This window comes from Harpia harpyja, chromosome 16 (assembly GCF_026419915.1).
Source record: "Harpia harpyja isolate bHarHar1 chromosome 16, bHarHar1 primary haplotype, whole genome shotgun sequence".
Lineage (NCBI taxonomy): Eukaryota > Metazoa > Chordata > Aves > Accipitriformes > Accipitridae > Harpia > Harpia harpyja.
This window is the reverse complement of record NC_068955.1, coordinates 32,925,983-32,946,535: the sequence shown is the minus strand read 5'-3', so window position 1 is coordinate 32,946,535 and position 20,553 is coordinate 32,925,983. Positions and strand designations below refer to the sequence as shown.

The following is a 20,553-nucleotide window of genomic DNA, read 5'->3' as shown; positions in this document are numbered from 1 at the left end:
TTTTCCTGCTGTTGAATGCTGCAATGACAGGCAGAGGCAGAGCCTCACTGGGCTGCTGTCTGTGTCCACTCACAGTTCTTCAAATCATCTGTGCAGAAATCGGTTCATTCCAAACCCTTGTGCTGTCTGTGATCTCTGGTGTGGCCACTGATACAATTTATCATTGTCTGTGGTGAAAGGATGATGAATTACTACTTCTGCAAGTCCTTTCCCTATGCTCTTCTTTAATTCTAGTTCTGGAATGTTGGGGGAGAGGATTGACATATACAGGTGGTTCCTCTGGGGCTGAATGAGGTCTTGACGGTTTTTGCCTGATGCTTGTCTAGTCCATATTGTCTTCCCACATTTTAAGTCTGTCTTTGGAGATGCTAAGTCCTCCTTTATTGCTTAACTCTACCCTGTTGTAGTGTCTAGAAGTTGGTAGACAAAAATCAGACCTCTGGTGTCGCTCGGTATTCAAATGTATATTGTGCTGAGTTTGATAAAGGATGTTTAAAAGAGCTAGCAGGTTGGTACAGGAAATAGGCACAGAAGGTAACAGTGAGGTGGTAGTCATCAATGTAATAAAAAGCGGTCAGAGCTGCATATCTTAGTCCTATGTCCCCAAAATTAGTTTCCCCTCTTCAGGGAAGGAAGCCAGTCCTCCTTAATCTCTCAGCAAATGACTGCTGCTCTTTCACTGGTGCTGCTTTTGTTTTCCTCTACTCACCAAAACTTTGTTTATAAATCCAACAGTTGATAGCACTCCTTTTCCATCAGTGGAGGTCTTGGCAGACTGGGTTGGCTAAGGACATGCAATGTAGTTGTAGAAACAGTCCCAGCAAAGGTAGTGAGTGTGGTGTGGTTGAGATCCTGCTACACCTCATATCATTTGAATGTAGATTCTAGGAGCAACTAAAGCTGCTCCAGCTAGAAAATGTGGCAATAGATAATTCAACATGAGTTACACTCTTTCCTGCCTTCCCAACTCTCTTACTCCTCTCCCCTTCACTCCTCAGGACTACAGATCTGTAGTTGTTTTAAAACTGAACTGTGTCATTCTAGAAACATTCTACCTTCAGCCTAGCACCTTCATCTCCCCATTGCACTTATTCATTGCTTATTCAGGCTGCAGTGTGCCTCCTGGCTGCAGTGTAGACTTACCCTTCATAGAAGACAACAATTCTATGGTATTATTGAAGAAATTCAGTGTTCTTAAGGCTCTCTCTATGCCAAGTCCTCTGCTGTCTCAGCTTTGAATAAGATAAGGCCTGTGTTCATTTAATACTGAGTCTTGTTGGCTTTTGCCAAAATCAGGTGTAAGCTTTTCTTTTTACTGTGAGCAAATAAATGGGTGTGAGTTTCTCTCCAGGTCCTTTTGTTCAAGTGTAGCCAGCTGCCAGAAGGCGTGTGCCTTCTGTTCCTAAACTTAGTTCCCTGCTAACAACCACCCATAAAGGCAAATGAGAGCCAGGAAGCCAGAGCTGCAATAATGACATTTTCTTTGTCCTCTGGGTTTTAGCAGAAATACCAAGCTGTGCGTTGAGCAGGCTCCTGTGGTGCAGAAATAGAGCTCTGGGGTGCAGAGCTCAGAGGTCTTGTGAAGTCAGTGAATGTGTCAGGCACTAGGCAAAGCTTGCAAATTAGTCCTCTCTGAGATTTTTGCCTAAAGAACACAAAGGAGATCACTCGCCCGAGACAAACTGAGTCAAGGGCATGTGGTGCACCCTGGGGCTGGACCTGCCAACAAAGGAAAGCTGTATAGCCCTTGAACATCTAGCCTTTCTCCCACGACAGTCCAAACACCGTACTCTTCAGGGTCCTATTGTTTATGAGCTTCTCTAATTTTTGACTTCTCTGGTCTGAGGGTCCACTAGAAAACTCATTTACTTACAAGCCTGCTAATTACTGCCTTACACCTGTGTTTAGTTCAGAACCCAAGTGCCTGAGAATGTTGAAGATCTGGTGTTCCACCTACTGACTGAACAGCATTGCTTGAATTCTGGTGCTACTTGTTGCAATGGGATGTTTGTTTGCTCTCCAAGGGCCCCTGAAGGATGTAGCTAAATAAACTTGTATTATTGATTTCCCATGTTCAGAGTCAGTGGATAGCATCTAGTGCTTCAGGACAAAGACTTAATTAAGGGAAGATTATTGGCCAAGGATATTACCTCTGTATAGACCTTGAAACACTGGATTGGATTGCCTGGGAGGTGGCTGAGCCTCCACTGTTATCGGAGGCCTCCTGAAGCTCTCTGAACTAATGTGTGTCAGAGCTGATAAATGTCACAGCTGATCCTGCCCTGGGACAAGGGATGGGCTGGATGGCTTCCCACAGTCCCATTGCCCCTGTGCTTTTGATTCAGCAAAGGCAGCTACTCTGCCTTTCTTTCCTGTGCCCTGTCATTAGGAGGCCATCTGATGTGACACCCTGCAGATGATCAGCTTATTCCATGAGTTGTGCTGTTTGATACTCCACTTAGGTTAGCTTGTGTTACTCTAAAATCATAATTCACTACCATGATGCTGTACACTCCCTTGTCTGAACTCTCGCCCTGGTTTTTATTCTTGGTGTCTGCCTCCAGCAGTGTGACTTCTACAGGCAGATTATAGACTTCATAAAGAATTGAAACTTTTATTGGCTGTGTGGTGCGCTTTATACTGTCTCCTTGGTTGCATTTGTGAGCTGGGGAGGGGAGAGATGGATGAGGTCTTTCTACCTGCCTCCTAATGTTTAAAGGATGGAACAGGTATGCTTAAATTCATCTCTCTTTCTTGGCTGAAGTCATTGAGCAAATACTTCGCTAGGCTTGAGCCTTCTGTCACAGAGAATGTCTCTGCTCTTGATGGGACAATCTCTCATGCTTTGCTGTCTGCTCTTCTAAAGGAAATATGCCTTATTTCACACTGTTGTTCCAGTCTCCCGTTTGGAGTCTGCAGGGAATCGCATTCTGTCCTTCCCTGGCATTTTCCTCTTACACTTCAAAATCTCCTCAGTCTTATGTGGGAAGGTGCTGTCTCCCTTGTTAATCCAATAACAGATGGGGGGAGGTTGGGGATGTTCTTTTAATTCCTTCAGCTTCTGATTTAGCTGTGGTAAGTGAAGTTTGCACAGCCCACTGTCTTGCACTGACTTGGAAGGTGATCTGCAGAGGTTATAGGGTGGGTGGGGAAGATAGAAGTGATGCTGAATTTGAGATACAACAGCAAGAAGTCTGGTTTTGCTCAGAATAGAGGCCTTGGACAGAAAGCTCCTGGTAGCTCAGGGTAGTGATGCATCAGCAGCTTCAACCTTGTATCATCAATTTTGGTGAGGCCCATTTTGAGCCATTTTATTATCCTGTGAACCATCCGCACAGTATAAAGAGTATGTCCTACTTGCAGGAGAGCCTTGCACAGTGTATGTCTCCTTGATGGAAAACTCTTGAGAGTGAAAAGTATGTCTGAAAAGAATTTATTGTTTTGTTTTGGTTTTAATGTTTAGAAACTCCTGTAGGTAGACGATGGTTCAGACTCTGGAGTGGGGAGAACCACTCCATTAGCTTTATAGCAGAGGTGCTCATAACATTTTGGAGGCTCTGCTTTTGTTTGGTGTAATTTGAGGGTTGGGATACTGTGGAGTGGCGACATATCTCAGGCAGCTTTCTGGAGGCAGGGAGTTCTCCCAGAAAACATGAATTGTGTTTGGCCTGTTGTTTCCATGGCACATTTCTGAAACTGAGAAAAGGCTGACAAGGGTGGCTTGACAGTGCCCTGTGCATTCACTGAAACGAGAAACTTTGCCATTTGCTTGCATGTTAAGCTCTAGTCCCAGGGGTTCCCAGCGCTCTGAGCTGTAGGCTTCACACATCAGTTTGTGGAGAGGAAAGTTGTTTCACTAAGTGCAGGACTTCAAGAGGGTGAATGTTGTGGGTTTTTTAATTAAAAAAAAAAAAAAATTTCTCTTTGCATGTGAACCTGTGCTGTCTGTGGTTTCTCTTTGCATGTGAACCTGTTCTGTCTGTGGTTGTGACTCTAAACACAGTCTCTGTGCAGGAATCTAGAGTAAAAAATCAGCACTTCATTGTTCATTTTGCAAGGAGGAAATGTGCATATACACACCCACACACACTTTACATCTGAACACAGTTCTGAGGTTTTGGAAATAACCACTTTTCAAGCAATAGGGCATTGATGATTAATGATTGATGATTAATGGCCACGTAATCTGACTGTGCATCTTTGCCTCTGGTTTTCATGGTCTGAAGAAGCTGAACCTGCCCACCTTTATTGCGTGGAGAATGAATGTGTACAAGTTGTGCTTCTCCCTCATGCACACAGTTATACATATATATGTATAGGATTTGCTCACATGTATGTGTGGGAGAGCACTGACATAGGTTGTCTGAAAATACAACCTATAATGTTTGCAGAATGACAACAGTTTATTCAGAGTTGCACCAACTTGTGATTGCCCCTGCAAGCACTGGAACAGGATTTTCTTGGGAAGGCTTATCCACAATCTCATGATGCAGTGTCGTGGTTTAACCCCAGCCAGCAACTAAACACCACGCAGCCGCTCACTCACTCCCCCCCACCCAGTGGGATGGGGGAGAAAATCGGGAAAAGAAGCAAAACCCGTGGGTTGAGATAAGAACGGTTTAATAGAACAGAAAAGAAGAAGCTAATAATGATAATGATAACACTAATAAAATGACAACAGCAATAATGAAAGGATTGGAATGTACAAATGATGCGCAGTGCAATTGCTCACCACCTGCCGACCGACACCCAGCCAGTCCCCTGAGCGGCGAATCCCTGCCCCCCCTTCCCCCTTCCTATACTGGATGGGACATCCCATGGTATAGAATACCCCGTTGGCCAGTTTGGGTCAGCTGCCCTGGCTGTGTCCTGTGCCAACTTCTTGTGCCCCTCCAGCTTTCTCGCTGGCTGGGCATGAGAAGCTGAAAAATCCTTGACATTAGTCTAAACACTACTGAGCAACAACTGAAGACATCAGTGTTATCAACATTCTTCGCATACTGAACTCAAAACATAGCACTGTACCAGCTACTAGGAAGACAGTTAACTCTATCCCAGCTGAAACCAGGACATGCAGCCCTGAAGCTAAAGTGATCCTGGTTTAGTCTGGGTTACTGCTGTTTCAATCTGGGATAGTTTGATTTTTTTTTTTTTCTTCCCCAGGATGGAGAAGGGTCCTTTTTCAGTGGTTCATTTGTACATGATTGCTCCAGCCATCTTTGGGGCCAGTCTTTAATGCAGCCAAGCTCTTGGTTAGACCCAACAACTTGTTCATTCAGTCAGCTTGACTTAGCTTAAGTTTGGGTCCTTACTGAGTTAACACTAAGATGCCATGAAGTTTTAACTGCTTTAAAGATCCAAATAGAGTCTTTTATATACAAGGTCAACATGGGTTTTCACCTTAGTTAAAATAATGTAGCTTTGAATGTGATAATGCTCCCTGATCTCACAGTAGTTTTTCCTTGCAGAAAAAAATCAAAAGCGGCTGTTACTTTTTTATTTTCTCCATTTCCATGTGCTTGGCTTTGGTAGCTGAATAAGGAAGATGTGCTGGACTCATGTTGATAACCCTGTGCAAGGGAGGGTTATTTAACTGAATTAAAATAGCAGTCTGAAACTACTCCTGATTCTGCTGGAGCTGATTCTTAACTTCTTAACATCTTACTGTTTTCACACTTTTGCCATCCTGGTTCAGGCTGTGACTGGAAATGGAGCTGTAAAGTCCTAGGGGAGAGGCTGTTCTGATGCTTCCAGGAGCAGAAAGCATGGAAGATGTCAGCAGAAAGTTCAGTCCTGCTATGTTGTACACCTGTGGAAAGGGGGAAGATTTGTTGGCAATGAGGTTAAGTGGGATTCCTTGTTAATGCTGCGTTGTCTTCAGATAAATCTTGTATTTCTGGCCATTCTGCTCAGGAAAATATTTCCTCCAGATCCAGTGATTTGGTAATCATTCACTCTTCTGGATGTACACATTTCCAGCAGAGGTGTCCAAATGGTTTTGGTTATGTAACAGTATTATTCCTTGATTTTTCTGCAGACCATGGTGCATGCCTCATTGTCAGCTGAAAAATACTATGGAGGCCATGTGAGCCTGGAGACCAACTGCAGCTTGTTTACTGGAATCTTAAAAACCACAAATTGTGAACTGCAGAACGTAATCAAACCTGACATCTAACCCAGTCGTGTATGCCCTGAGTGCTAACAAGGTGGCATGTGTCAGAACTGGTGTTTATATCTGGGAAGCTGCACTGCTTTTTTTGAACATGCCTCATTAGATGGAAGCCTCCTGATGCACCTTCACTGTCTGTTCCCACCAGTACACCCAGCCTTGGATTTGTCAGTGTAGTTCATGAATGTGCTACTGCCTTTGGTCACTCATATACCACGAATGCCACAGAATGACCTAGGAAGAGACCTTTCTTGTGCTCTGGTAGCAATTTACATTCCATTTGCTGCTTTTTCCTGTTCCCGTGTTTGCTCAGGGAAAAAAAAAAAGTGGCTGGAGTTGCATGCAGTGTTAAATGTTTCCTAGAGAGCTCTTTTCTAAGAATCTGTAGTCATCTTGTGTGTTTGTGTGGTGTTTGTTCCTGGCTGGATAATGTAATGAAATAAAAAATCATTTTCAAGGTCTAATTTTGACCTCTAGGAAGATAGGAGATAATATAAAATACACTGCACTGATTGCATTCATCAGGGCTAGAAAAGCTATGTAAAAAGCACAAATAACAATAAACGAGGTTAAAAGGGCATTTCCTGGTAAGGCACGGAGATGAGTCTCTTGGAGAGTGGCGATGGAAAGAAGCAATGGCCATGCCATGTGTGCGTATTCATGTGCTCATTAGTTAATGGCACTGGGCTGAGTCAGTAACCTGCCTGTGTACACAGCAGTATTGCGGGCAGCAGTGATGTGTCAAGAGAGCAAACCTCTCTGCAAAAGTGAACAAAACCAGATTTCATTCCCTCTTTAGGATACCCACAGGTGATTATCAAAGGACAATGCCTGGATGAGATTTTGCCCCTTTAGCTTCAGACACCTTTAGCTTCATCTACAGTGGAGATCGTAGACCTACCTGCAAACCTTCCTGACTTTTCCTTTGCAGCCTCTGATGGAAAATGCATTCTTTCCTGCAGGACTAAACTTGAATATGTCATTGCTTCACAAGTGCATTTCACCTCAAGGAGGTGAAGAGTTTGGAATATAGTGTGTAAAGGCCTTTGTAGTGAGGAGGGGAATACTGGAAGGTTGAGGCTGGATATTACAAAAGCAGATTTTTGGTCTAGCATGTGGAGGACTGAAGTTTGGGGAAGGGCCAGGGAAGACGGTGGCCGAAAACTATTCGGCTCCATTAACTGAGTAGGCAGAGTGGTTCTTGTGTAGCAGTCTGAGGCTGCTTTAACTTGGAGTCAGCTGGTAGGGGCAGTGCAAAGAAGGTTTGTAGCCTTTTTTATTTTTATTGTTCTTTCATCCCTGATTCTGAATAGTGCTGCACCAAGGTATAGTCTGCAATGGGAGCCTCTGTCTCTTGAATGGGATTCATTGGGGTGCTTTGCCTTTCAAAGTCAGTGCATTGGGGCTTACATATATGTAAGCCTGACTTTCAGTGACTGTGAAAAGCAGAAGCAATGAGGATGTGAGTGTAGCAGAAGTATTACAGTAATACTAAGGTCTTAGCCAGGTTGGGGAATCTGCTGTGGCAGGCAGCAAATGCATCCACAGAAAGAGACAGCTTACAGTTGAAATAAGTTGGGCTGGTAAAGTAGGTAGAAAAAGTTGACGAGGTCAAGAGCAAAATGGGGCTTCCTGCCCCAGTATCCTGATTTCCAGTTCACTGTTTTGTACTGTAGGGAAATGCAGTGGGGCAATTGGATGCATTCACCTCCAGATTTGGTAGAAGTTACTTTCCTGTTCTTGCTGCTCCATTACTGCAAGGTAACATGAGATGGGCACGTTCTGTCCGGTGTGCTGCTGCTCTTCACCCTCCTTCCTCTTCTGTTAATGACCCATCTTGGAAAGTTTCATTCTTTTGCTAGCAATTAGGAATTGTGTGGTTCAGTCATGCCTGTGCAGCAATTACTTTTGTACTGCAGTAATGTATAGGATGTTTAAATAGTGTGTGAGCCTGCTTGTGTCACTCAGCTGTGCAGTCTGGAAATACTCAGAAAGCCATCAGAGTGCTGCAAGCGTAACATACTCCTGCTGCATATTCCTGCCCAGTGAATAGTTAATTATGGACCTAACCATGTCTTGGTGGTTGATCAGATGGTTTTTTGGTGTGGTGGGGGTTTTTTGGTTTTTTTTTTTTGGTTTGGTTTTATTTTACACAAGACCTCACTGCTTTTATGGTATTGTGGCATCTGTGGCCACTTTTCTTTCTGTGCTGTAGTCCACTGCCCTCTGACTTTTGCAGATCAAGTAGAAGAGTCATGCTGTCCACTGAGAGCTGTCATGAATTCTTGGCTTTGTGGTTTGGGCTCAAAGTAGGACACAAAATATGCCCCGGCACACACACTCAGCAGTTCTCCTCTCCAGGGGTGGTGAGAAAATATTGGCCTTTGTGCTCCTGATGGTGTCATTAATCCTTTCAGGATTCCCAGGGCTCAGACGGCAGAATAGAAAAAGGAGCAGTAGGATGAACTTAGTTTTGCTTAGCTGTGAATTTGTTACGGGTGTTTGAATGCAATGCTAAAGTCTGTGCATGCAATATCATAGCTGTTCACTAGAGGACAGTATTACACACTGCAAAGTGTAATTATATGGAACAATGCTGGAAGAGATTTCTTACCGATTTTGTGTGTGCTAGGAATAGGTTAGGGTTGAGGTTACAAAATAATTTGCTAGAACTCGGGAGCCATCCCGTCAAGGTGGTTTAATAGACGGGATGGCTTAAATCACTGTCTACAGACCCTGTCTTGTAAAATCTCTGAAGGATAATGCTGACTACCTTGCTTCTGCATGCACTTTGTGGGAGGTAGAGGCTGCAGAATAAGTAGGACAGGGAGACAAGGAAGAGTCTCCAGGAAAAAAAAAAATAATTTTTATATATCAAAACTCCTGTAGTGGGTGGTGGGCTGCACAGTGGTGAAGGTAAGGGATGAAAGCAAAGGAGGCATGGGGCCCTGAACTGAGGGGATATAGGGTGAGTATACACTGGGTGACGGGCCTTGCAGGAGAAAGAAAATAAAGGGTGATTAGAATAAATACTGCTCAAAGTGCTGCTGCTTCTGCCTGCTCTGATATCAGAGCTTTCAGCAGAGGGCAGGACTGTTGCTTTATTCTATCGCTGTGCCATCAGCCATCTCTTCATGCAAGGGACAGAAGCTCCCACATAGAGCAAGGAGTGTGAAATGAAAGATAAGGAGGCTGGGTTATGCAAAAGGAAGTGAACTTCAGCTTTTGTGACCATCTTTATGCAAGCGGGGATCTTGGCAGTAGATGTCGTGCAGCGCCATGCAGTCTCACAGGACAGTCGCTGGCTTGGTTGCTGCTCTTCATGTTGTGGGGTTTTTTTTTTTAAATTTATAGTTCTATCCCTTAGGGAAAGCTGACCTTCAGTGACAAGCAAGTAAAGCTGTGGCAGGTTTCTTGCTTACTTTAGGTTTGTTGATGAGACAGAGAAAGCTGTTGAATATCCAGGTCTGAGAGAATGCAGAACAGAAGCCTTCTGTGAGGCCCTGGTTCTGGCAGGAAGCAGACATGGTTCATGAACTGATGATAATGGTGGTAAATACCAGATGGGCCACTGGAACCAGTAGCTGTGACTGTCTGATCTTACCTGCAGCCCCTCTGTTCTTGGCAAAGGTGGCAAAGCTCACCCACCTTTCACTTCGTCACAGCTGTGACCTCCAAAGCCTTCCTTTAGTGCTTTCTGTGTTGCAGAGGAGGGGAGGGCTGCAGCATTTCTGAGCAAGATCGATGCTCTTTATCCTTTTCACAGCTGCTCCCTAAGGTAAGCAGCCCTGAAACTGCTCTGGCCTTGCAGAAGGGATCAGGTGAAGGTAGAGAAAATTTCCACTCCTCACTGCAGCCTCCTGTGCTCCCGTGGGCTTTCTCTATGTACCTAAGCCTCAGGGTGTGTTCCTAAGCTGCTTACAAGAAGAGTGCAGAGAACAAAACCTGCCCAGCAGTGCCTGGCGTTTCACTGGCATTTGTGCCAAGTCCCAGGCTGCTGCTGATGTCCCTGAGCACTTCCTGCTCAGCCTTTGAGATCTGGGCAGGCACTGTCATCTGCTGCTTTGCTGCTTGGGAGGAACAGCGTTCTCTGGCTGGGGGGGTCCTGGTGATGCTCTCTTGGCTGGGCCTGGAGTACCCCAGTGCTCTGTGAGCTGGCTGCCTGAGAAGCACGTGTCACTTTGACACACGTGCAAAGGAAGCTTAATAATACCATGAGTGTGGCTTGGTTATGAGACCAGAGGTGATGGATTCCTGTGTCCCTAGTCTCAGCACTGATACAAGCAACCACAGCTATGGAGTAAGCCACCTCAGTTTGCTGCCCTAATAAAATAGAGCTAACAGCCTTAGCTTGGACAGCCAATTCTTGGAAAGTATGGTGCCTTGCAAAACAGGTTAGTAAATGCAGAAAACTCGATGGTAGCTGGAAATGTAGAATCTCTCTTATTCCCAGTTTGTCAGGCAGATAAACCCATGAAAGAAATGTTCAAAGGATGTTAGGTTTGTTCAGGGTTCTCTGTTTCTGCAGCAGGCATCTCTCTGATAATTGCTGCCATCTTTGGTTTCTTTACAGCTAGAGCACTTGCTACAGGTCCAGTTAATCTCTCCTGTCTTACACCACTCATGTTTGAGAATGCCCTTAGGATTCCTTCAGTCAGCCTTACCTTGGCTGTCCAATCTGCTTTAAAGTGCTGGCCTTATCAAACTGGGTAAGTCAGGAGTGGGAAAGAAGCAACAAAACCATGTAGCTGGCTCCCTTTGCACAGTGGGAGTTTGTTTGTCTACTCCTCTTGGAGAATCTGCACTACTTTTGACAGTGTCTTGTCCCTGTTGAGCAATGGCAAGTGCTACACCTTGATTTTCATAGGAGACAACAAGGATGAAATCCCACCGTGTGGCTGGGAATCCTGTTATAGCAAGTGTAGCACAGCTATCTCCACTTCTAATTAGTTGTGGGGCTCTGCCTTTTTGACTAAAATTAACCTTGCCTATGTCAGTCCTTTTCACAAGCCACTCTCCTCCTGGTTAGCCAGTGCACATCTGCCACCAGAGCTCCTTTACTTCTCTGCTGTCCATGTGCAAATCCTTCATTCCAAGGTCAGGAGCATGGACTCGTTTTGCCCTGTTTGCCATTAACCTTCTGTTCTGCTTTCTGTCACTTCCCTGCAGCTTCTTCATTATAATCCCCACCTTACACGTATCTCCCATTCTGTGTTCCCACAGTATCTGCAGTAGACCCGAATGAATCTGGAGAATACTGCAGTTCCTAGGGACTCTTGTGAATGTTTTATTTCATCTGTTTGTGGAATTTCCATCTGCTCTCCTGGTCTGTCTCACTTTTCAGGTTGACATTCAGAAGAACCCCTAAGAGAAAGGAAAAAAGTTAAAGGCTGGACAGTGCAGCAAGTGGCCCCAGAAATGGAGTCTGTACAGAGCAAAGAAGTAAATTTATTTTACGTGATATTTGGCCCGTTGCATGAAGGGGGCAGTCTGCTTGTAGCCAAAGCCCAAGCTGTTCTGTAACCACATCTGCTGAAATAGTTTGAGTGTCGGCTGGCAATGCCTGCACTTCGTCAAAGAGAACATTTAAGGAAGTTCAGTTGCGGAAGTACTACAAACCGAGCGCTTCACAAGTACAACTCCGAGGAGTAGGTCCCTCCTGGAGAGACGGTGTGCGTGCATGACTGTTCAGGCGGGCATCTCAACCCATCGCAAGCTTTCCTCTAGGTGACCTTGGGCTGAGCTCCGTGTGCTTGCTTGGAGAGCTGTTGATTTACAATGCAGATTCACCGGTCCTCGCCTGCCTGCCCCTGCCCCTCCTAAATTTGGCTGGGATATAATAGGCTGTTTGCTTTCTGATGCCAACAGTGGCAATGGCAGAGAGCCCTGCCATGTGAGAGACAGAGATAGAGGAGAGGGGGCCAAGGAGGAGCAAACTGTGCAGCTGCTATTGCTTCTGGTGGCTGAGGAGCACATCTGTGGGACAGAATGTCAATGCTTAACCCTGTCCTGCAGCCCCCAGAGGTGAAGGAGTATCTATCCAAGGGTGAGCGCTTCATCAAATGGGATGATGTGAGTACCGGGGTTTTTGCTTTGCTAGATTGTATGCATGGTGGCAGGGCAGATACTGTGTTTTGGTCACAGTTTGTGGGGAGCCTGGGAGCGTGTATTCAGTGGGGGTGATGGGATGCTGTGTGTTGTACCTGAGAGCAGTGATGTCTGGATAGGGAGAGTGAACTGAGAGGAACAGGAGAGCTGAGGGCTAAAAACAAAGGGCCTATGTGTTAGGCGCTGGTGGTGTGGCTTCTGCATCTCTTGTTATTGTGGAGGATGGAAGTAAATGGAGTGCTGCTGGGACTGTGTGCACGGCTTCTCTGGTGTAGGACCCCAGGGTCCTGTCTGTGTGTGTGAACCAGCCCTCAGGAAGGTGGTCACTGCTGGGTGTCTCCTTGGAGCAAGAGGCATACGCTGCATTTGGACTTGTCCAGAGGAGCATGAGGGGTAGGATTTACTCCAAAGCTGAGCAGGCTCTCCGTGCTTTGCAGATAGAGAGGAAATCAGGCTCCAAGTTGCTTCCTCTTATGGCCCTGTTGCTGGAGTGGATCAGAGGGTGAGCCATGTCCTCCCATGCCTGCCTGGCTTATGGGTCTGTGAGCTACCAAATGCGCAGCGGCCGAGCAGCAAGGGGCCTGTGCTTTAACAGTGCCGGAGTCCCGGAGGGTGCTGCAAAAAGCTGCTTCTCTCTCCAACTCAGTGTCCTCTTGTATCTTCAAAACACCTGGTTTGCAGTCTTTGTTTGCCTTTCATTGTGAGGGGAAGAAAGTGTGACACAGCAGAAGAGAAGTTAATTTGAATGTAATAGTCCCTCTCCTCACTTTCTAAGAAGGCAAAAGAGTATTTACTCAATATCCACATACCTGAGCAAGAAGACAGCAGCTGCCCATCCATTTTGTCTGGAGTATGAATTGTCTGCTATTGAATGTTGATAAAACAGGGGGCAGGCCAGGTTATGATTATTCACCAAGATCTGAGGGAAACATTTGATGTGGTATTGCAAATGAGATGCATTAGAAGGAGCCTCCAGCAGCAATGCAGGAGGGATTAGTGCTTGCTTTTGTGGGTGTAAAGCTGGAATAGAGTTTTAAGTCCCAAGGCAGTGTGTGCGGGGGAGGTAGATGACTTGTGTGCAGTGGTCCAGCAGCACTGAGAAATGAGAAAGCAATGTACTGCACAGCTGACAGAAAGGATGGATGCTGAGGAATACAGGTTGGAATATCACTGGGCAGTTATTCAACTACCTGTACATAAACAGGATAACACCAGGGTACAGTGGAATGTGCAGCCTTCCCTTTCTTTCCAGTGGGGCCACTGCCTGCAGAATGCACTTGTGGCTGCTTTGAATTTGAAAAGGGATTTGGTTTCTGAGAATAACAGTAGGCAAACTTGTCTAAAATTGCTGCTGACTTTCTATGCTCAGTCCTTGGGCACCACTCTCCCAAAAACTCGAAGCTGTTAAGTTCTTCACTGGGAATTCCTGGGATAGTTGGGCTCCCTTGAAACCCAAGGTGAGTCAAGGTGGGCTTCCAAGACCTACCAAGTGTTTATTTCCTGCTGCAACCATAGGAGTTAAGGAGCTCCAAGTCCTGTGTGGGTTTTTCCCTAAGGTTTACAGATCTAAACATTCCTAAAAAGTTGCCTCTAATTACTAAGTAGTTTACAGACTTGACCTCCAACAATAATGAAAGCCTTCTCCACAAGTGGGCTGTTCTGGTCACATTTCTGCATCTCATCGCGCTTTGCCACTCCACAGTTAAAGCAGGCTGCAAAGGATGATGGCAAGAGCTCCAGGCTGCAGGATTGCTGCTCTTTAGGGGTCATGGGCCTGGTTTTTTTTGTCTCACTCTTTGAATTGACCTGGCCATGCTGTCGGTAACAGTTTTGAATTCCTTCCACAATATCTGAGGCAAAGGAATGAAGGTGGGTCAGATTGGCTCCTTACATTGCTCTGTACAGTTTTGGGACTGGACTGGAACCTTCACTGTACCCAACAGTTTCTTGAGAAAAGCAAAACCACACTTTTTCTATAGTGCCTTCACCTTGTCCAGCATTTGTAATGTATTCTTTGGAGGAGAGTGCAGTAGGATCTCTGACAGGCAGGACTGTTCTGACCTGTCCCACTGAGTTAGTTGTGACATCTTGGGGTAAGCAGCAACTCTGCTGTGCTTTGTTTAGCATCCAGCAGGCTGGGGCTGCCAAGCAGACTAAAGAGGTTAAGTCTTAATACTTGGATGAGAGTTTATTTCCAGAACCAGCTTGGGAACCCTTTCAAAACTTCAGATAGGGCACAATGTAGTAGCTGACCTCTTAAGCGGAGCAGATGCATGTGGATTTGGCCCTATGCTGACTCTTAGCTCTCATAGTAGAAGCAAAAATGTTACTATGTCTTAAAGATTATGGATTACAGGATTCTACCAGACGATGCTTGCTTTCTGCCCTAGAGTTGAGCTCCACAGTGTGAGCAGCAGCCAGTTTGGCTGCCAGACCATCTTCTGTAGAATTCACCATTTCCTTTGTTGCCAGGAGCCACCCTGTAGTAGAGTCTACCTGCACCCCATAGCTGTCCATGTCCCTGATCAGGAGGTCAGCCTCAACTCGCTTTCGAGAAAGCTGCTTTGTAGGAGATAAGGTTAATCTAGAAACATGGCACAATACTCAGTAGTAGTAGTACTACAGTGCCTGTTCTGCTCTTCGTGGCTTGTGGCCATGTGTTCAGGGAGCTAACCAAGAGCTCTGGGAACATGGGCATGAGAAAGAGAGTAGGGAGTAAAAGGAGAGCATACGATGCACTGTGGCATGGGCAGTTTACTGTAATGAAGAATACTGAATCTGGAAATGGAGGTCCCTGGAAATAAAGATACACTCTGGAGTGAAGTATGAGTTCAATAACAACTGAAGAACCCAAGGCCAAGCAACAAATACAACTTCCAAATTCCATTACTGGTTTCATCTCAGTAGCTGCGTGTTTCAGCTTCCTGAATTGAATTTGAGGCCTTCCTAGAAATGGCTGATAGGCCTTAAGATCCTATCTTCTGTGGTACCAGAGGACAAATGCAGTGAGGAGTCACCTAGACTGAATGAACAAATGGGCTGGGACCCAAGCAGAGGCTCCAAGCATCCTTCGTCTCTGTCTCCAGAGAGCTCACTTTAATTCATCTCTTAGCACAGGCTTGCATGTGAGATGGGAATGGATGTTGTCCTGAAAATGTCTGTGAAGTTGCCTTTAACTGAAAATGCAGAAGAAGTGTAATTATTCAGAGGCAAAGTACACAGTCTCACAGCAGCCTGTGTCTCCTCTGCAGTATATGCCTTGGCTCTGATCCGGAGGACCTCCCTGTTGTATGGGCTTCAGGATCAGCCCCAAATAGTTTCATCTAATTTTGTGCCTGTAGTGTGGATATTTAAATAGCTGCTTCTTTTTAGTCTGTGTAGAGCTAGTCCATGGAGTTTAGGAATCACCACCTAAAGCAGACTCATCTGTTCTATTAGGTGGACCCCTCCTTGAACTCTTCCTGACTAGGCCCATTCTCTGTAAAGAGAGCCCAGATAACTAGCATGAGCACCTAGATGGTAGATGTCATGGATGAATGCTACCTTTACTTGGGCTAGGCTACTTCTGGAGCTCATAGAAGGCAGTAGGTGCCTTGGAGGGAAGGCAGTTCAAGTGAAACAATTAATTGCATCTATGGGTACTTTATTCTCTTAATTCATTGCATAGAAAGCTCCAAGAGAGTTGTTCTAGCTAAATGCATAGTGTTAGGTGAGATTCAGGCTTCAGCAGAGATCAGCTTCCATAGCCTCACACTGTTATTTTGGAGATGTACTAAAATCATCTGGTTCATTTCCATAAATAACAGAGGATGATTCACCCGACTGGGTCTATATTTGAACTGGGAACCTTATGTCCCATGATGGGTTCTCCAAGTCATGTAAGGTTCTAGCCTTCTTTTCTTCTGGTTTTTTTGGTCAGGAAACAGCAAGTGCTTCTCCTGTGATTCTTCGAGTGGATCCAAAGGGATTTTACTTATACTGGACGAATCAGAATAAGGTAAGTGCTAAGACTTCACAGCTTGGTCTCCAAATAGCCAGTTCAAGTTTGTGCAAGATTATAAACACACTGCACTCGGGAGCAAACTACCATACTCATTCCATTTAGCAGGAAACCCTCCCACAAAGGACCTGAGAGTCTTGTGTTTATTCAATGGCAGATTTGTCTGTCTTCAGAGTTCTAGAAAAGAGCAGGAAATTAAGCTGCAAACATGCCAGAGAGATGAGTATGGCCTTTTTGTGCTTGCCATGCTGGCATCTTATACCTGCAAAGCTCATTAGATGTGTTTCAGAGGACTTCACAGAGAACAGTAGTATTGATTTTCCTGTTACCCTGATTCTCCCAACCACTACAGTGGTGCAGTTGGAAAGGAAATGGGTAGATGCATGCAATTAAATGTATGCAGCTTAAGCTGATGTGTACCTCATGCGCAGCCTGTGTTGTAATTAACTGACTTGTTGGGGTTAATAAAAAAAAAAGTAGTGACTGTAGCCATGTAGAGACTACATCAAGTCTGGAGAGTGAGTTGTGCTCCTCTCAGGCCAGGGTGGTGTGTGCACACTGCTGGAGGTAAACCACGACACACTGGCTGGTGGAGGAGAGTGAGAGGCAACAAATTTAGGAAAGAGAACTCAGTTCCTCGCTGATGACTAGCAACAAGGAGTGATCTGGCTGACTGGAGGTGGAAGGCTGGGCTTACTTCTGCTTTCCAGAGCAGAGCTGTGGTTCAGCTCTACTTCCTCCATGTGACCTACATGCTGAAGAGGCATGGTAGATAGAGACAGAGACAATAGTCCTGCACAGCACCCTGGCCAAGAGACCTGATGTGTTTTGGTGAGCTCTGCCTTCTCAGAAGATTGTGTGCCAGTGCCAGCTGGGCCAAGGCACTGCCACACAGCTGTATCCTCTGAGAACAGTGTCATGAGGCTGGGGACTGTCACATCTCCCTAAAAGATGTGCTCTCCTTTCAGCCATCTCCATCACTCTCATTCCCCTTTCAAGGTCTGCTCCTGGCGGTAGAATTTTTGTTGTAAGGGTTCCAGCAGATGGCAGGAAGAAGTGGTAGCACTGAAGGAGGTGCACAAAATGGGGCAAGGGAAGCTGCTGTCACCCATCAAAACCAAGATATTTCACTCGGTTAGTGGTATAAGGGATTTAATTATCTGGGAAAGGGGCAGGGGTAAGGAAGCATAGCTGACATGAGGAAACCCAGACTGGAGGGGGTCTCATGTTCCTGGAAAATGCCATTGACTAGCTCCTAAAATAAACTGTAAACAAATTTTGAGAGCCACAGTGGAGCAACAGCCTGTTTTACATCCTTGGGGAAGCACTTTTCTGGCATCTTTCCTATTCTCTGAGGGAATATGCAGACAGTGTGAGCTAGCAAGGGTGGTGAGCAAATGCTGGCTGTCAAAGGGAGCTGGGGTAGGCTTGTGAAGGTCCCATGGAGGCTGACATGAGCACAGCAACCAGGGACAAGAGACGGGCTGATACAGAGCATGGTGTGGTATGGTCAATAGTTCGTTGAATTTATGTGGCTTATTAATCTTTGGCTGACTCTTCTTGAGATCTGCTTGTCATGAACAGCAAGGAAGAAAAACTGTACTGCTTTTGCACTAGGGATTCAGAAGGGAGTGGGATTAGGAGTAAAATTTCCATCCCACTTGATGATAAAATGGGGATACAGCCAGAAGACATGGTATCCACATTGTTCCTTATTGTGATCTTGGAAAATAATATTATCTGCTGCAACAAGTATAATTTGTTCTCCAGATCCATGGTGAGCAGACAAATTAGTAACAGAGGAAGGAAATTCAGGTTGGATATTAAAAGAACAAACAAAATAAACATGACAACCAGCCAGTAGTGAGGATGTGGAGTGGGCTGTCTAGGGAGGGTTGTGGAAGGTCCTCCATGAGAATTGCTTCAGAACAGATTAGGGGAAGGTCTGCCAGGAGTGACCTGGGGAGAAGTGGTCTTGCCCGCCTTCCAGCTCAGCTACTCAGTGTTGAATGCATGGAAGCAAAAGACAGGCTGAGAATATGAGTGACAGGAGACTGGGTTGTATTAACACGTGGACTGTAACTGGGGTAGAGTTTCCCCATATAAACCTGTATGCATGTCATACGCTCCCTCTCATGGTAATCCACACCGAGCCCCTGGCCTCACCCTGAAGAGGATGGTGCTGCAGACCACCGCTGCCTCCACACTTGCCAGCCTGCCAGCTTTGCCTATCAGCAGCTGATATTTCCCTGCCTGTGTTGTTCCTGGTGGGAACGCTCTTCCCCAGTAAAGGGTGCTGGCCGAGACCTGCTTTGCAGCTTCTGGGGGCCTCTATAATGTATTTCTTTCCTTCCTCCTTTGTCTTTCTTCATCTTCCTTGTCCTTATTTTGTTGTAGGAAATGGAAATTTTGGATATAACCAGCATCAGAGATACCCGAGTGGGGCGATATGCCAAAATTCCCAAGGTGAGTGCATAGCTTCATTTCTGCCGGTTGTTCATATGGCAAAGGCGAGGCTACCTAGGGCTTTGGCATAAGCTGAGGCAATTTATCCTGGCTTTCTGTTACAAGAAAGTGGAGAAAACCTTGTCTCCTTACATCACAACTATGTAAATATAGAAAAGCCGTCTTTACTCTTGTCCCTGAACTCCCTGGGGTCCTCTGTGCACCCAAAAGAAAGGCACTTCCAGGCTATGGTATATGAGCTTGTTGGAAAGAATATGCCAGAAAGCTAGGAAAACAGCAATTCCCCTTCCAAGTGCTTTCCAAAAGAGCTGTTTTCTGTTGTGCACAGCAGCTATGTTCTCTCCCCTGCCATGCATCTAGCTACACTGGGAAGTCCTGCAGGAGACTTGTGATGCTTCTGTATTGAGTCACCAGAGCTGCTTGCTTGTGCAAAGATGCACAGGCTGGGTCAAGGCAGCTACAAACCTGTAGTTACAGTGAGATTCCAATGCAGTGTGTGGTGAGGATTTTTTTCCCTTTAAAGGGAAGAAAATGTAGTTTCAGAAAAACTAGTGGGGTTTTTTTTTTCCCCAAATAATTTTAAATTGTCTGCTTGCAGGGTGGCAGACTAAGGGAGGCACATGATTATGGCTTTGTTCTTGGTTTCAGTTATAATTTAAGCTTCCTGCAGCAAAGTTGTCCTTGTTAGGACTTCTTTCTAGGTCTGTTTTTTGTTTGTTTTTAACTTTTCCATGTATGGAAAAGGCAAGCAGAAAATTGAGGTAAAATTAGAATGTGAAAAGGAAACAAAGGAGTAAAGATAATGGCTCCATATGGTAACATAGGTGATTCTCAGTCTAACGCAAAAGGGGAAGATTTTGCAATATATACTGGAGAGACTCTAGCAGCCTCTTTGCGTAAGAAGTTCGGCTGTTTTCTTAATACTGCTCTGAAAATGTCTATTCAGAGCTCCCCGAGACTGATGTTCCTCAAAAGACCATAATGAGGTGGGTGCTAAAGTCACAGCAGAGCTCAAGAACAATACCCATCTTACACAATTCTTAAAAATCATCATTCCTTCTCAGAAACTGCGTTTCTTCTTGGAAATTCACTAGAATGAAACATACTCGAGTTTTCAGCAAGCCTAAAACTTTGTCTGCAACTTGTTTTGTGGGAATAATGTTTGAAAAGAAGCTCTTGCAAGTTGGTTGGTTTGGTTTTGGTTTTGTGTTTGGTTTTTTTTTTTTATTTGAGAGAATAAAATATTTGGAGCTGGTAGAGCTAGGTGCTGTGCTGCAGACAGAATGCAGTAAGGAAAAGGCCAACTTAAAGAAGAGGTATGAGATACTATTTTCTAGGGTGTTAAACTTTCAGGAATAACCTGTTTACAAAATTAATTCAGCTTTGATATAGATTATAAATTGATGGTGGAAGTATTGAGGCCATAGCTGGATGTCTTTCTGGTGGCAACAGGCAGGCTGGAGGAAAAAATGTCCTAGATTTTAGCAATTAGTTAAGGAAGACTAATTGGAGACTACCAGGAGAAACATTCTGGCACAAGTGCAGTGTCAGAGTTGCCTCTAGACAGAAGGAATTTCTACTCAAACAGCATCTTTCTGTAATGAGCCCCTACTCACAAACAAGGAATTGCCCTGGAAACAAGACCAACCCCAGTTTTCTAAGAGTAATTCACAGTACGGTTTTGGGATGACTGCATTCCATATCCAGAGAAAAACTAAAATGGCCTTTTAAAAGAGATTTTTTAAAAAAGCACAAAGAAGTTTGTGAAAAGAATGAGGAAATTCATGAGCAGTATTAGGGTAGCAAAAAG

At 45.1% G+C, this 20,553-nt stretch overlaps 1 protein-coding gene across 6 annotated transcripts in view; it reads left to right on the top strand.

The window, feature by feature from the left end:
• The window catches only part of PLCB2 (phospholipase C beta 2), a 61,360-nt gene that overhangs the window by 1,512 nt on the left and 39,295 nt on the right, over positions 1-20,553 (top strand). The window contains exons 2-4 of one of the 6 annotated variants that reach the window (XM_052812076.1): positions 11,514-11,611; positions 16,197-16,274; positions 18,675-18,743. In XM_052812076.1, coding sequence (XP_052668036.1) covers positions 11,588-11,611; positions 16,197-16,274; positions 18,675-18,743 — 171 coding nt within the window. In that variant the 5' untranslated portion in view covers positions 11,514-11,587. Of the gene's footprint in view, positions 1-11,513; positions 11,612-11,708; positions 12,242-16,196; positions 16,275-18,674; positions 18,744-20,553 lie in introns of those variants that run through there. The other 5 variants (XM_052812079.1, XR_008238851.1, XR_008238850.1 and 2 more) reach the window with 5 other exon arrangements.